This window comes from Oryx dammah, unplaced genomic scaffold (assembly GCF_014754425.2).
Source record: "Oryx dammah isolate SB20612 unplaced genomic scaffold, SCBI_Odam_1.1 HiC_scaffold_23, whole genome shotgun sequence".
Lineage (NCBI taxonomy): Eukaryota > Metazoa > Chordata > Mammalia > Artiodactyla > Bovidae > Oryx > Oryx dammah.
In genome coordinates, this window is record NW_024070207.1 from 114199738 (window position 1) to 114215048 (window position 15311).

Consider the following 15311-nt stretch of genomic DNA (forward strand, 5'->3'; position numbering starts at 1 on the left):
TTATATTCTCCACTGATTTGGACTGCAATAAATAATTGTAATTCTCAGTTGTTTCATGGTTTTTCAAAGCATTCCAAAGTTTATTAGCTAGTTACTAAAAGCAGTGGTTTTTAAATGTCTTTTTAGGAAAGATGGAATTTAGAATCTTAGTTTTTCCTTTCTTCCACTACTTCTTTTATTTTCAGTCCACTTCATTTTATCAAAACTTGCTAAAGTTTTATATTGTTTATGTACTTATATCAGTTATTTATTCTTCATTAGTGACCCTTTCTCCTTTATTGGGGTTAATTATTTTATTCAGTTATTTCTAGATGCTAAGTTGGTGTCAATATACTTTACCAATTCTTTCCTACCTCAGTATTCTTGAATTCTTATTTTGATTCTCTTTCAATGGTCTAAGACATACCTTTGAACAGTTCATGAAAAAAGGTACTACCAAGGTGGTGAAATTTTATAAGACTTTGCAGAACTAAGAATAATTTCCTGTAACTTTTGTATGTGAAGAACTGGGACAAGGTATAAAATTCTTAGATCCTAACTTTTCCCTTTTAACTCTGTGTAAGTCATTACTTCATTGTCTTCTGGCATTTTATTGTTGCAGAGGAGAAATCTGAGGTCAATATGATTTTAGTTCCTTTGAAAATAACCTATTTTTTTCTGCTTGTATGCTTGTAGGATTATATCTTTATCCTTGACATTTAAAAACATTTGCCAGGACATGTCTTGGTGTTGATGATCTCTGTTGAACCTTCTCAGTCTCCAGTCTCAGGTATTTTTTTTTCAGAACTGGAAAGTTTTCTTATACTTTTGATTGATTAAACTGCTGGTTTTTCTTTAGGAGCATCTGTTATTCATAGATTATTTCTACGTCTGTCCTCCATAGTTTTTTAATCTTTTCTTTCATTTTTTTTTTCATTTACTCAAGTTTGTCCTCCGTGGCATGGATTCTGTTTTCTGCAGTGTCAATTCTGATACTTGCTATTCACAATGCAGATTTAATTTTGGCTACCATGTTTTCATTTCTTTATTCTTATCTCAACATACTCTTGTTTCATAAGCAGAATTCCCCTTAGGGGTACACTCCAAAAAAATGAGATGGATTGAGGCCTAAAGACTTATCTATTTTCTGAGGCCACAACCACAGGAAACCATCAGAGAGGAAAAAAAAAGCTTCTGAAAGATTCTTCTAAAACTTAATAATGTAAATATAACCAGTGGTCATTCCTACCCTAGTCTAGAAAATAGAATAGTCTTGAGTACTGGCAGACCTTTAGTTGCTAGAGGAATAGCAAAGCCCATGTAATGGCACCTTAGCTAGAAATAAATGGATTTTTCTAAATACATTGATTGTTTTTTCTCTTTATAAAATAATATAAATGCATATAATTTTGAAAATACAGTACAAAGAAGAAAATCCTATGACCCAGGTAACTACTGATAAGATTTTATATGTTTTCCAGTTACATGCACACATGTTGGGAGGGGGGTGTGCAAAATTGGGGTCATACGATTTAGTTTTGTATCCTTTTTAACTTAATATATTGCAGTCATATTTTTGCATCATTAATTTTTCTTTGAGGCCCTGATTTTAACCATTGCATAGTATTACTACATATGAATAGATGTATTATGCTTTATTTAACCAGTCCCCTGTTGGTCATTTAGATTGTTTTCTATTTTTCAGTATAATGAGTATGATGAATATCACTGTACATAGTCTTTATGCACATCTCTGATATTTCCTTAGGATAAATGAGGAGCTGATTCTTAATCCTGTCACATTGGTAAGGATTATATACATTCCTTATTAAGAATATAAAATGCTTGTTTCTTATTGTTTCAGTGTGATTGCATAGAAGATTCTTTGGATTCTGAACAATTTGATGCTATCTTAACTGAAGTTTTAGAGAGGTTTCTCATGCTTCATCGTCAGCACCTTCATAGAAATCCTCTGCCATATGCTTTGGGCAGGAAAACTGCTGCTGATATCAGGGAGTTTGGAAGGCAGATACACTTGTGGAAACTTGAGGATGGTTAAAAAAAAAAAAAGGCATGGTTCTTGTTTATATCTACAACCTGAGTCTCCAGATTAGTACACTGAGGCTCTGGCCCCGTTCTTTCCCTCCTCCCTTCCTGTTGTTTTAGGCTGTTCTCTATGAGGAATTCTTTTCTCCCAATGTTCATATGTATATTTCATTTCTAGGTGGTAGGATGTCATGAGATGATATGTCCTGCTAAGTTCAAGGTAGCATTTATGAGTCACAAATCATTTTTGTAGTCCTAGTGTATTTGTGCAAGATGGTCTTCTGCTAGACTCAGTGTATTTTTAAAAACTTATTTTATATTTAGTGATAGCAAACTACCAAGCAGCCTAGAAATGTGCATGGTAGTAACACACCATTACAGCAAAACAACCTGTTTAATAGGGTTGCTTAAAATTAAAAAAAATTTAATTAGAAAAATATTCTTGATTTTAGCATTTTTTAAATTTTCCTTAAAATACTTTGCAATATTCTAGAAGTCCTGAAACCTTGGTTCAGAATTACTGATTTGAATTGCTTATCCTCTTAAGAGCAGGAAAATTATGTGATAATTTTATACCACAACATTAGAAGTTGTGTTGAAAACAATATCTGCTGAAACTGAGGCTAACAGTCTCCTTTGTCTGATTTGTTCTGGTGAGACCCATATTGTATGTTATTCTAATTTTTGACTTTTACACATTCAGACTACCAGAGTAAAGCATGATTAGCATTTCCTAACCTTTTCCAGTATTTCACATAATATTTGCATATGTACAGTCTGCCAAGCTCTGATTTTTTGGCTGGAAGGCATTATGGTGGGATGAGAGAGGATAAATACGTTTGCCTCGCATTTAAACGATTCTTTTTCACTCGTACTCATTCTTTAGCCACATTGTATAAAAATATATCACACATATGAATGATCTCTTCCACCCTGCTTGGCAGGAAATTGGCTGTAGTAAGTGATGAAACAGGTATCTCAATACTCTCCTGTACTTCTTCATTGCATTATGACTCTTGGAAGCTAACTGTAGAAATAGAAATATTACACAGTCATGTGAAGGCAAAGAAGGGACAGGAAGTAGCATTTACTGGGCATCTACTGTCCCTTGGTGAGTCCTTTTAATTACAACAGCCCTGTGAAGTAGATATTATATGCATCTTACAAATGAAAAAACTGAGGCTCAAAATGTTAAGTAACTTAGCTAGTTAACTACAGCAGTAAGTGACAGGACTGGGGTTTAAACCTGCTACTAGCCAGATTCAGAGCACATGTTTTTTCTATTTGTTTCTTAAAATTAGAGAAATAAATTTTCTTGTTTAATTGGTATTATTTCTTGAACTTTTGAAACTATAAGTATTACAATAGTGAGTCACATTAGTGGTCCATGTAACCTAATCTCTAGTGAAGTCAAGAGTCCTTTTTCAGAAGGGAAAATTCTTAGCCACAGAGGTAATTATCCTCATTTCTAAATAGTTAGCATTTGAATCCTTGTTTTTCTGAAGTGATACAAAAGGTTTATTGAAGTAAAGTTGCCTTTTGGGGTTAATTTTGGTAACGCTACACTGGTATGTAGGATAAAATTAGCTTTTATATTTTCCTGCTTTAAAATTAAATTGTTCAAAGTTCTAAATCTTTCGTAAACTCAGAAAGGAAGTAGATGTTTTTATTCTCCAATTAAAAATAATTATATAAAAAAAGGCTGAAACATTAGTAGTTTGAAAAAAATGTAGAACATAAAATACCTTTAGATTATATTTTACTTAACGTTTTTCTTAGATCGCTTTGTTAGTATATTGTATTAACCCGGTGGGAAATTCAGAAAAGAGAATGCATTGTACAATTTGTGGATTACATAAAGCTGAAAATAGTGAAGAAGCTGATTGACAGAGTGGGAATCTAATCTATAGAGGTTGTAGCAATGAATCAGACCTGGAAAAAGATGAATAAAAAAATTTAAGGCTCTAAGACTAGGTAACAAGTACAAGATAGAGGATAGAGGGCTTAGTTGCAGTGTAAGTGAAGAAAACAAGAATTTTACCAACAGAAAACAAGAAGGAAATAGTATGACTCAGCAATGTGTTGTGGACATTCCAAAAATAATGCATTTGTGAACTGCATTAATATAAGTGTATTATGTAGAACAAGGGAGGTGATATGTCCTTTACTCTGCATTGGTTATATCAAGGTTACAGTATTAATTGCACACAATTCTCTATACCACCATTTAAGATGAATTGGTTGCATGCTCAGAAAACAAAGTGGTCTCGTATTCTAAATGGAGTGTTTGAAGGAATTTGAATTATCTGGAAAAGAACAGACTTGAGGTGTTCTTTGAGTTTATGGTCACAGCTGTAGATTTACTTCCATGACTTTGTAGATAGAGTACAGACAAGTTAGTCATCGTGTATTAGTAATCCTCTTAAAAAGAATTTGCATTTGAGGAAAGTTACTATATGAAGAAGAGCATTATCTAGCAGTCAGTGCTTTTCCTGAAATAGTATATAGTAAGCTGCCCAGTGAGGTATAGTTCTTTCTTGTCCTGATAGTATTCATAGGTGAGAAGGGGATAGAAAGAATTTAAGCATATGATATGAGTATGTTTGTGTATTTGGAACAGAAAACTAAGATCAAAATGACTTTATGCAGTATTATTTTATCCTCTTGAACCTACCTTACCTTAATAATAGTAATTTGTGTTGGTACAGCTTCTTAGAGTTTATAATGTATTTTGTTATGAGTTATCTCAGTTTTGAGCTTGACAACAACCCTTTGAGTAGACAGGGCAGGTACCCCCATTTTGACCAGATATAAAGTAATGGATCAGGAGACTCTCTTAATTGCCCCAAATCATAAAGCTTTTTAAGTGGCAGATCTAGGACTCTACCCCTGGTCTACCAATTCAGATTTTAGTGCTGTTTCTCCTATACCAAAAAGTAACTTACAAGCTGTGATTCTTACTTTGCATTGAAAATCGCAAGGAACAGATGATTCTCAAATTATATTCGCATGGAAAATATAAATGTAGCTCAAGTTAAACCAAGGGTTCTAAAAGCCAAATAATGGGGATTCATTGAGTAGATCTGTGTTAATAGGAGGAAAGCACTATGTACAATTAGTGAGAAAATCTGCTTTGGGCTCCTAGATTAATGATGATACCATTCACTGAGACAGTGAATGCAGGAGAAGTAGCAAATTGGTGGGCTGCAGAGGGAGTGATTGAATTTTGACAATAATTAAAATAGCTAACTTTGATTATTTACTGATAGGTCTTACATAATTATCTTATTTAGTCTTCAAAGCTCTCTTAAGATAAGACTTTTTAATCTTCACTTTCCATGAAGAAAGAGCTTAGATAGTTTAAATAACTTGTCCAAGGCTTCATAATCAGTGTAAGAGCAGGACTTTGAATCTAGGTGTCTGACTCCAAAACCAGTGTTCTTAAGAGCTCCTTAAAGGTTTTTCTGGGATATTTGGATAAAAATGATCAGTGTTCAGTTGAATAAATGGTTGTGGCTTATAAGAGAAAGATGTATCCTGGTGTTATTTGAGTCCTTACCATAGGAGTGGACAATACATAGCCTCTGAAAGTGTCTTTGGAAAATAAAGATTTTATACCTGCTTCCTCCTTTTCTGTATTTTGGCACCATTTCTGTGCTTTGTAATCTTGTGTGGGCATTTCCTAACCCTGGAACATACTCTATGAGTGTTTGAAAATGGAAGTTGCCCTTTTTATGGGTCTAGTAAACCTAAGAGATACTGTAGGATAGATCTTTAGGATGAGGGTATGTTTCATTAAGTTTTCATCTCCAATTTGGTGCCTAGAACATAGCATGAATGAAATGAAATGGATGGATGAGTGGATGGATGAATAAATTGAGATAGGGAGAGTACAGAGAGGAGTTCAAATTCAGAGCAGATGTCTCTTGTGGGATATGGGGTAGTGGATGGCTACCTTTTATTTCCTAGTTGATAATTCTCTAAAGATGGTTAGCTTAGATCCTTGTACTTTGTTGAATTCACAAGTGGCCAGGGACATTACTCCTTTTTCCAGTGAGGGAGTTAGAGAAGACATTACGTATACCTGACTTTTGCTTTTGTTTTTAATTATGCAAATAATACATATTCATTGTAGACATTGTAGACACATTAGAAAATCCAAATAAGCAAGACATTTTAAATTGTCTAAAATTCTACCATTCAGAGATAGTCACTGTTAACATTTTGGTGTATATCCTTCCAGAGTTTTTCCCATGCAAATATATACATTAAAACATGTATATATTTATTTACAATGGGATCATTACAATCCATACTGTTTTGTAAACTGCTTTTTCACTTATTACATGTGTCTTTCCATGTCAATAAATTTACATCTTTATCATCATTTTTAGTGACTGCATAGTATTCCATTATATGGATGTACCATAATATATTTAACTAGTTCTCTATTGTTAGGAATTTAGGTTTCCAATTTGGAGTTCTTTTTGGAAAAAGTTATGGTGAGCATTCTTATATGTACATCTTTGCACACTTGTCCATTTTTTAAAAAAGTCGAAATGATGAGACATTTCAAAGTTTTATGTGTCTTTTTTGATTTTTAAATACAGGCTTAGATTGCCTTCTTGAAAGGTTGTGCTGATTTACACTTGCTACAGCAGTATATCCAGAGTGTTCTTATCCCCATACCTGTATTAGCATTGGGTGTTATTTTTTTCTGTAAATCATTACCAATTTGAAAGGCAAAAGTATCTTTCAGTTAAATACGTTTCTTTGATTAGTACTAAGACTGAACTGTTTTTTCCCTTATTGCTCATTTCTGTTGAAGTTCAGTGTTTTTTCTTACAGGTTTGTAAAATGAAGTTTTTTATGTCTTGAGGATACCAACCCTTTGTCATATGTTGCTTTTATTTTTTTTTTTGTAATCAATTTGTCTTTATCTTTTTTATGTCTGACAGAGACATTTTAAACTTTTCTGGATTCAAATGTCATTTTTTTTCCTTTATGATTTCTATCCTTCTTGCCTCATAAGTAGTACTCACCTGTGTTTTCTTCTAATGCTTGTATAATTTTACTTTTTGACACTTAAATGTTTAATCCATCTGGAATCTCTATTGATGTAGAGATTTAGCTTAATTTTCCCCCCAATAATTAATCATTTGCCCTGACTGTTTATCAATGGAGTTGGAATTTAGAATGTGTTTTGCCATAGAAAGTATTGTAAACAATGTTTGGTGAGGTTTAAATAAGACCATTGTAATGCATTTAACTGTTAAAATAAACTCAGGGGCTTGCCAGGGATTACCTGGAAAGGTAACCATCAGTTATTACATCAGTTCCATGGAAAAATATTTTTATAATTTTAAACATCAATTTATACATTAACTTTTGAAGCACAACCTGTTGCAAATTGACAACTGCATACCTAAATGATGGTTCTTTATTTCATTAGAACCCTTTTGGAGTGAAAATATTCCTATATGATTTTGTTTTGTCTGCCTTCGTTTGACTTGAACTGATGTGAAATCTGTTTTGGTAACTTTCTACTTGGTATGCTTTTCACAGAATGGACAGCAAATTATGGATGAACCTATGGGAGAGGAAGAGATTAATCCACAAACTGTAAGTAAAATATTGTATCATAGGAATATAGGTAAATCAGATACCATAAAATTTAAACATTCTTATTTTTAAACTGGGCAAAGTAATGATTTTAAAATGTTGGAAACTTATTGATGCTTTCACATTAACTTTACCAAAATACATTCTTGAATATGCCAGTGATATTTTTTAAAAACTGTTTGACAAGCTTGATTTTAAGACAGATTATAAAGACAGACTTTATATTGTTGAAAGTTTTTCATTAGTAACTTAAAGCTTGCTTTAAAAAAAGAACCTAACCATAGATTTATTGGTGAAATAAATAAATGGTCATGCTTTTTAGAGATGTTTAATGTTGAAAATGATTGTTCACCATTTCCTCATCTTGCTTTTTTAATTCAGTCCTGAATCCCAGCACCTAGACCAATGCCTGGCACATAATAGGCATTCTTTAAATATTAAAGAAACAAATAAATAAATAGTCTCCTCTTACCAGATAACCATTCTAGCAGCTTAGTTATTATCATCCTTTTGTTCTGTATATAAGACAATTATTATTATTGTTTTACATTATTTATTATTATTCCTTGTTTTACATCCATATATCCGCCATCCAGTACCCAGTAGATGTTCCATCAGTGCTTGTTAATTAAAGGAATGCATGAATTAAGTCTTGGCTAACATGTAGAGCCTAGTGCCTGAGGCTGCCTTCAGATTTGGTCTAGATTTCTGTGCCTCCCAGATTATTTGGGTCATTTTACTTCATTGGTCTATAGTATATCTTTATTAGCATGTAAGCAAATATAAAAACAATTAAGTATTAATATTGATTTTTCTGCCCTCAGCCACCTTGTTTTTCTTGCACAATTCCTTTGGAAGGAAAACCTTCAATTTTTTAATTCTCTGTAGTATAAAATCAAATCATTTTCCATTGTGATATTCTACATACATGGCTCATACTTTCCCTCTGAGTACTCCCAGCATTAGTGACATTTACATCTGAAAGAAGATTGCATTCTAGAGATAGATAGGTTGAAAAAGTACAGGACTAAGAAACTACCAGCAGTGTGGGTTAAGTTGTTGAGATAATTCCCCATTACAGGAATCGGGTATAAGATGAAAGCCTAATATTTCTTTAATGATATTAAATCCAGAAGACTGTCAAATATTTCTTAGCCTTATACTTTTAAATTGTATTTGCCTTTAATGTACAATTACATGTTTTTGTCAGTTACTGTTAAATAGTGAAAGTTGAGATGTTGTAGTAGTTATTTTATATGTAACAGATTACCCTAAACTTAGTAGCTTAAGCCAACATACATTCATTAATTCACAGTTCCTGTGGGCCAGGAATATGGGCATGGCTTAACTGGGTCCTTTTGTTCAGAGTCTCTCATGGACTACAGTCAGGGAGTTTGCTAGGGCTAAAGTCTCATTTGAACCTTGACTAGAGAAGGGTCCGCTTCCAAGCTCACATGTTTGTTGGCCTGGATTCCTGGCCCCTAGAAACTGTGAGATAGTAACTATGTATGGGACTCATTGACTGGTTGACTCTTCTTGTAGGCTGATTGACCCCCTTTTGAACTCCCCCTGCTATGGGCTGGAATGCAGAGTGTGATGATTAGCTAATTTTGGCCACAACAAAACTATAGAATGGATATAGAATAACAAGAAAGAAGAAACTTGGATCCTTAATGACCTAAGGACCTAGTGACACTTCTTCACTCTAACCTAGCCTTGTGCCTGTGGAATGCTCTGTGAGACAAAAATAGGCACTTCTCTTGTTTGAGCCTTTGCATTTGGGGGTCTTTTTGTTAGAGCAGCTGAGTCTGTACTCTGACTACATCTAGTCATTCATTAATGAAGTATTTAATGAAGATCTGTTTGGTCCCAGGAACTCTGCTAACTTGTTAGAGACACAAAAACACATAAGGGAAACTTGTAGTTTTAAAATGGCAAAATAAAGCTGTTTTTGTCCTCTTCTCTGAGATATTATCACCCTAAACAACGAGAATAAAAAACAGAAAAGTGGTCTTTGAAATTAGAAGACTTCAGTTATTTGAACCACAATATATAAATGTGAAAAGCAGATAAAAGAATCATAAAAAGATGGAATTGTGGGACCTACATGCTGGTAAGGGATATATCAGCAGGAAGGAGACCTTGTTCAGGGCCCCAGAGCCCCAGAAGAGCTCAAGAATGAGGTCATCTAGTGCTATGGAAAGTGGAGGTATGGCCCAGGCTGAAAATAGTGATTGGTTGAATGTCGACATAAAAAGCCTTCGCTCTTTTCCCTCTCCTACCCTTGGAAGAGACAGAAAGTATTTCATAGAGAAAAATTAACCAGAGAGGCTCCAGACATGGGGAAGCCCAGGCATAGTAGTAAGTGGGGTGAGACACTGGGCTGGAAACAGATCAAGTGAAAGGCTGCTCCTCAATGGTACTGTGATCCCCTACCCCTACCCATTTCACCAGCCAGGACCATATCCTCCATACAGGAGAGTGGAGTCATCTTCCCTGAAGAAACAATGATCCCTGATAAAAGACCTTCAGATAACTGCCATTTGGGAGATCTTCATTAAGGCTGGCTGCTTGGCCAGATAACCTACAAGAAAGCCTACCAGTTGACAAGCTCCAGAATATTTGGTCCACTTCTTAGTGCCTCACTCTTAAATATGAGTTAAAAGCTAAATATCACCAAATACGTGAGAAGGACTTCCAGCATGAAAGAATAAGATCTTAAGGGAAAGAGACAATGCAGGAAAAAGAAAAATTAATATCCTTTGAATGCTAAGAGGTGAAATTGATTTTCTAAATCAGAAGTAGAATGCTATTTTTTTAGTTAGAAAAAGAAACTCTTAGAAATTAAAAATGTGATGATAATATTTTATATTTCACTAGAATGTTTAGAAGCTAAAATTGAGGAAACTTCAAAAAATAGAACAAGACAAAGAGAAAATAGGGGAGAAAATGAAAGAGAAGCAGTCTAACATTTACCTAATAGGAATTTCAGAAAGAGACAGTGGGGAAATGGAGGGGAAGAAATTAGGAAAGAAGTAGCATGAGATATATATTTTCCCCTATATCTTAATATCTTTGAAATCAGAATGTTTGTTATGATTGAAGATGTGACACATTTTAATTGGTATCACTTTGTCTTTCTTAATGTTATAGTGATAATCATGCTCTTAGATTAGGTAGAATACTAAAATAGCAGAAAAAGTTTTTTTCCCTCAACATGAGAACCATGAGTCTCTGGATTAAAACGGCTTACTGAAAGCCTGTTAATAGTAATAATAAATAAAATAAGCCAGAAAGACCACCCTACTCTAAAGAAGGGTCCTTATAAAATATCAAAACACCAGGGATAAAGAGAAGTTTTGCTGTGGGCTAAATGTGTTTCCTCAAAATTCATATGTTGAAGCCAATGTGATAATATTTAGAGGTGGGGCCTTTGGGAGGTAGTTAGGTCACAAGGGCAGAGCCCTCATGAATGGTATTAGGACCCTTATAAAATACACCCTTGAGAACTCCCTCACCCCTTCTGCTGTGTAACGAGAAGACACAGCAAGAAGATGGCTATCTGTGAATCAGGAAACAGGTCCTTAGCAGACACCATATCTGCTGGCAACTTGGGCTTGGACTTCCTGGTGTATAGTACTGTCAGAAATAAATTTCTGTTGTTTATTATAAGCCACCCACTGTATGGTATTCAGAGTGGCCCAAACAGACTAAGATAAGCTTTTAGAGATTTTTTTTTATACCATATATAAAGGAGTGGGTATAAGAAAAGTATCAGACATTTTAGCATTGAAAGTTGAAAATCAAGGAGCAATGCCTTTGAAATGCTTAGTGAAAGTGATTTTCAGGGAAGATATTTTCAGACATGTACCTATTCTTTGGGAGTTCCTAGAAAATGGGCCCTGCCAACAGTAGAAGACTGTTAACTAAAGGAAAGAGATTCAGGCAACAAAAGACCCAACATTTGCAAAAGCACAATGAAGAAAGTTCCTTCCCATTATGATGAATAAAGGATGCCTCAGAAGATTAATTCATTCAGTCCACTTAGACAGTCCCCAGTCCAAATTGAAGCAGACAGATGATTCTAGGAGGGCTGTCTTCAGGGGAGAAGATGTTAGAAGTTATGAATTATCCAATAGGTTTGAGTATTGAAAATTCACTTGAGACACAAAGAGAAGAATTTGAGATAGGTACAAAGAAAAGAAAGCAAGTTCTAAAGCAAAACAACTATAAACTTTAAAAAAATGTGTACGAGAAATGTAACTATAGTATATTCCTTCAAGTAGTGAACAGTGTTTACATAGTCATAATTATTTATAAAGACTGAATATTGATTTAACCAAAGCTTGTGTTATGAGTTATCATCTATAATAGGATGTCTAAAGGTAATGACTGAACTGGTGAGTCAGAAGAAAATAGTATAAGGTTATTAGCTATCATATAAATACCAGAACAATGAATAGAGCTGAAAGAGTATTGGAAACACTAGGTACTGCTACTTTTCGGTTATATAAGCCTTGCATCATTATTTGACCCTTTAACCTTCACTCAGACCTTCTTGACATGGAGCTGCCCCTGTGATTTCTCTTAAATATGTCCCCTGATTTCTGTTTGTTGGGAGAGTTGTTTCATTCTGGCTGAATTTTTTTTTTTTTTTTACTTCACACCTCATCTCTTCCGCTCTTCCTTCTGTTCTTTGCGCTGCAGTCTGCCTCCTTCCCATATCTTAATCCACCTTTTTTCCATCTTCTAGAATTTATTGCTGTTTTCCTTTCTTCTGGCTTTCTGAAGGCTCAACCCTTTCTTGTCTATATGTACTTGAAGTACAATTTCTTTCATGTGTCTAATAAAATGTTAGAAAATTTATCTAATTAAATTGATCCGTACCAGAATAAACAGGTAGTTATTACCTTCCTCCATCTCTTTGCCCCAGGAATGTTTGCATGTTCAGTTCAGTCACTCAGTCGTGTCCGACTCTTTGTGACCTCCATGGACAGCAGCATGCCAGGCTTCCCTATCCATCACCAACTCCTGGAGCTTGCTCAAACTCATGTCCATTGAGTCAGTGATGCCATCCAACCATCTCATCATCTGTCGTCCCCTTCCCCTCCTGCCTTCAGTCTTTCCCAGCATCAGGGTCTTTTCCAGTGAGTCAGTTCTTCACATCAGGTGACCAAAGTATTGAAGTTTCAGCTTTAGCATCAGTCCTTCCAATGAATATTCAGGACTGATTTTCTTTAGGATGGACTGGTTGGATCTCCTGCTGTCCAAGGGACTCTCAAGAGTCTTCTCCAACACCACAGTTCAAAAACATCAATTCTTCCGTGCTCAGTTTTCTTTATAGTCCAACTCTCACATCCATCCATGACTACTGGAAAAACCATAGCTTTGACAAAATGGACCTTTGTCAGCAAAGTACTGTGTCTACTTTTTAATAAGCCATCTAGGTTGGTCATAGCTTTTCTTCCAAGGAGCAAGCGCCTTTTAATTTCATGGCTGCAGTCACCATCTGCAGTGATTTTGGAGCCCCCCAAAATAAAGTCTCTCACTGCTTCCATTGTTTCCCCATCTATTTGCTGTGAAGTGAGGGGACCAGATGCTATGATCTTAGTTTTCTGAATGTTGAGCTTTAAGCCAACTTTTTCATTCTCCTCTTTCACTTTCATCAAGAGGCTCTTTAATTCTTCGCTTTCTGCCATAAGGGTGGTATCATCTGCATATCTGAGGTTATTGATATTTCTCCCAGCAATCTTGATTCCAACTTGTGCTTCATCCAGCCCAGCATTTCTCATGATGTACTCTGCATATAAGTTAAATAAGCAGGGTGACAATATACAGCCTTGATGTACTCCTTTCTCAATTCAGAACCAGTCTGTTGTTCCATGTCCAGTTCTGTTGCTTCTTGACCTGCATACAGATTTCTCAGGAGGCAGGTAAGATGGTCCAGTATTTCCATTTCTTTAAGAATTTTCCACAGTTTGTTGTGATCCACACAGTCAAAGGCTTTGACATAGTCAATAAAGCAGAAGTAGATGTTTTTCTGGAACTCTGTTGCTTTTTCGATGATCCAGCAGATGTTGGCAATTTGGTCTCTGGTACCTCTGCCTTTTTTGCATGTTTCAGTTCAGTTCAGTCGCTCAGTCATGTCCGATTCTTTGCAACCCCGTGAATTGCAGCACACCAGGCCTCCCTGTCCATCACCAACTCCCGGAGTTTACTCAAACTCGTCCATCGAGTCCGTGATGCCATCCAGCCATTTCATCCTCTATCGTCCCCTTCTCCTCCTGCCCTGAATCCCTCCTAGCATCAGAGTCTTTTCCAATGAGTCAACTCTTTGCATGAGGTAGCCAAAGTATTGGAGTTTCAGCTTTAGCATCAGTCCTTCCAAAGAACACCCAGACTGATCTCCTTTAGAATAGACTAGTTGTATCTCCTTGCAGTCCAAGGGACTCTCAAGAGTCTTCTCCAACACCACAGTTCAAAAGCATCAATTGTTCAGCGCTCAGCTTTCTTCACAGTCCAACTCTCACATCCATACATGACCACTGGAAAAACCATAGCCTTGACTAGACGGACCTTTGTTGGCAAAGTAGTGTCTCTGCTTTTGAATATGCTTCTAGGTTGGTCATAACTTTCCTTCCAAGAAGTGTGTGTCTTTTAATTTCATAGCTGCAGTCACCATCTGCAGTGATTTTGGAGCCCCCCAAAATAAAGTCTGACACTGTTTCCACTGTTTCCCCATCTATTTCCCATGAAGTTTAATGAAGTTTTGCATGTTTAATAGCCATCTTTGCATGTTAACTCATATTTATGTATAATTAGTTGAATTTATCACCAGTTAACTTGCTCTAGCCAGTGTATTTTGTTCTTCTCCCTTACCTGTTAGAGAGACTTTATTTTTATCCTTTATTCTACTAAGGCTGGGAGAGAGAGATTGCCTTCATAGTAGAAGATAAGTTACTATATAGCTCCTCAAGCGAAGATACCTTCCTGGACTCCAGGATTTTCTATCTTTTCTCATCTGGTCAGAGGACTCCATGCTTTGATGATCCATGCTGAGGAAATAGGGACTCTGAGCTGTTAAAGTCTCCATAATCATCCAGGAATCTTCAAAGCAGTTTCTTGTTTAGTGGGGAAATAATTCTCTTAATGGTTCTTACAGTGGCAGGCAAAGGTTCTTCTGAGGCTTGAGAATTAAAGGAGAAAAATAAATACCTAGCACAAAGGAAGAGCCCAATAAGTGTTAATTTTCCTGTCCTCTTCCTCCCAGAGACTGACTCTGATCCTGCTCTCTCAGACTATTCACCAGGGAGAAAGTATGCCTCTTAGAAACAAGGGTGGTATCCAGTAATTTTGTGGCTGACAGTAGACCTGGCTTCAGACAAAATTGAGAAATGACTTTCTCTTAATTTGGCCCTTTGGCCCTTCTGTTCCTTTTATTGTATATTTCTAATAGCCATGCATATGTGTATTGCTCATAACATTAACTTTGTATTATATTACTACAGTCCTAAATACTATATACCAACTCAGTCTTTGTAGCTCTTATATCAGAGTCACATGCATGATTGTCAAGAATTGGAAAAAGTTTGTTAAAAGTAGTAGTGGTAAAAATGGTTTTAAAAGATACAATGGAGATGGGTCATAGATGACCTTAGATGCCA

The 15311-nt window shown here is 35.5% G+C and overlaps 1 protein-coding gene across 4 annotated transcripts in view; it reads left to right on the forward strand.

The window, feature by feature from the left end:
• RPS6KA3 (ribosomal protein S6 kinase A3) overlaps positions 1-15311 on the forward strand; it is a 102183-nt gene that overhangs the window by 22196 nt on the left and 64676 nt on the right. For 2 of the 4 annotated variants that reach the window (XM_040266267.1, XM_040266268.1), the window contains exons 2-4: positions 676-769; positions 1748-1784; positions 7591-7647. In XM_040266267.1, the coding sequence (XP_040122201.1) occupies positions 7606-7647 (42 nt within the window). In that variant the 5' untranslated portion in view covers positions 676-769; positions 1748-1784; positions 7591-7605. Of the gene's footprint in view, positions 1-675; positions 770-1684; positions 1785-7590; positions 7648-15311 lie in introns of all 4 variants that reach the window. The other 2 variants (XM_040266269.1, XM_040266266.1) reach the window with 2 other exon arrangements.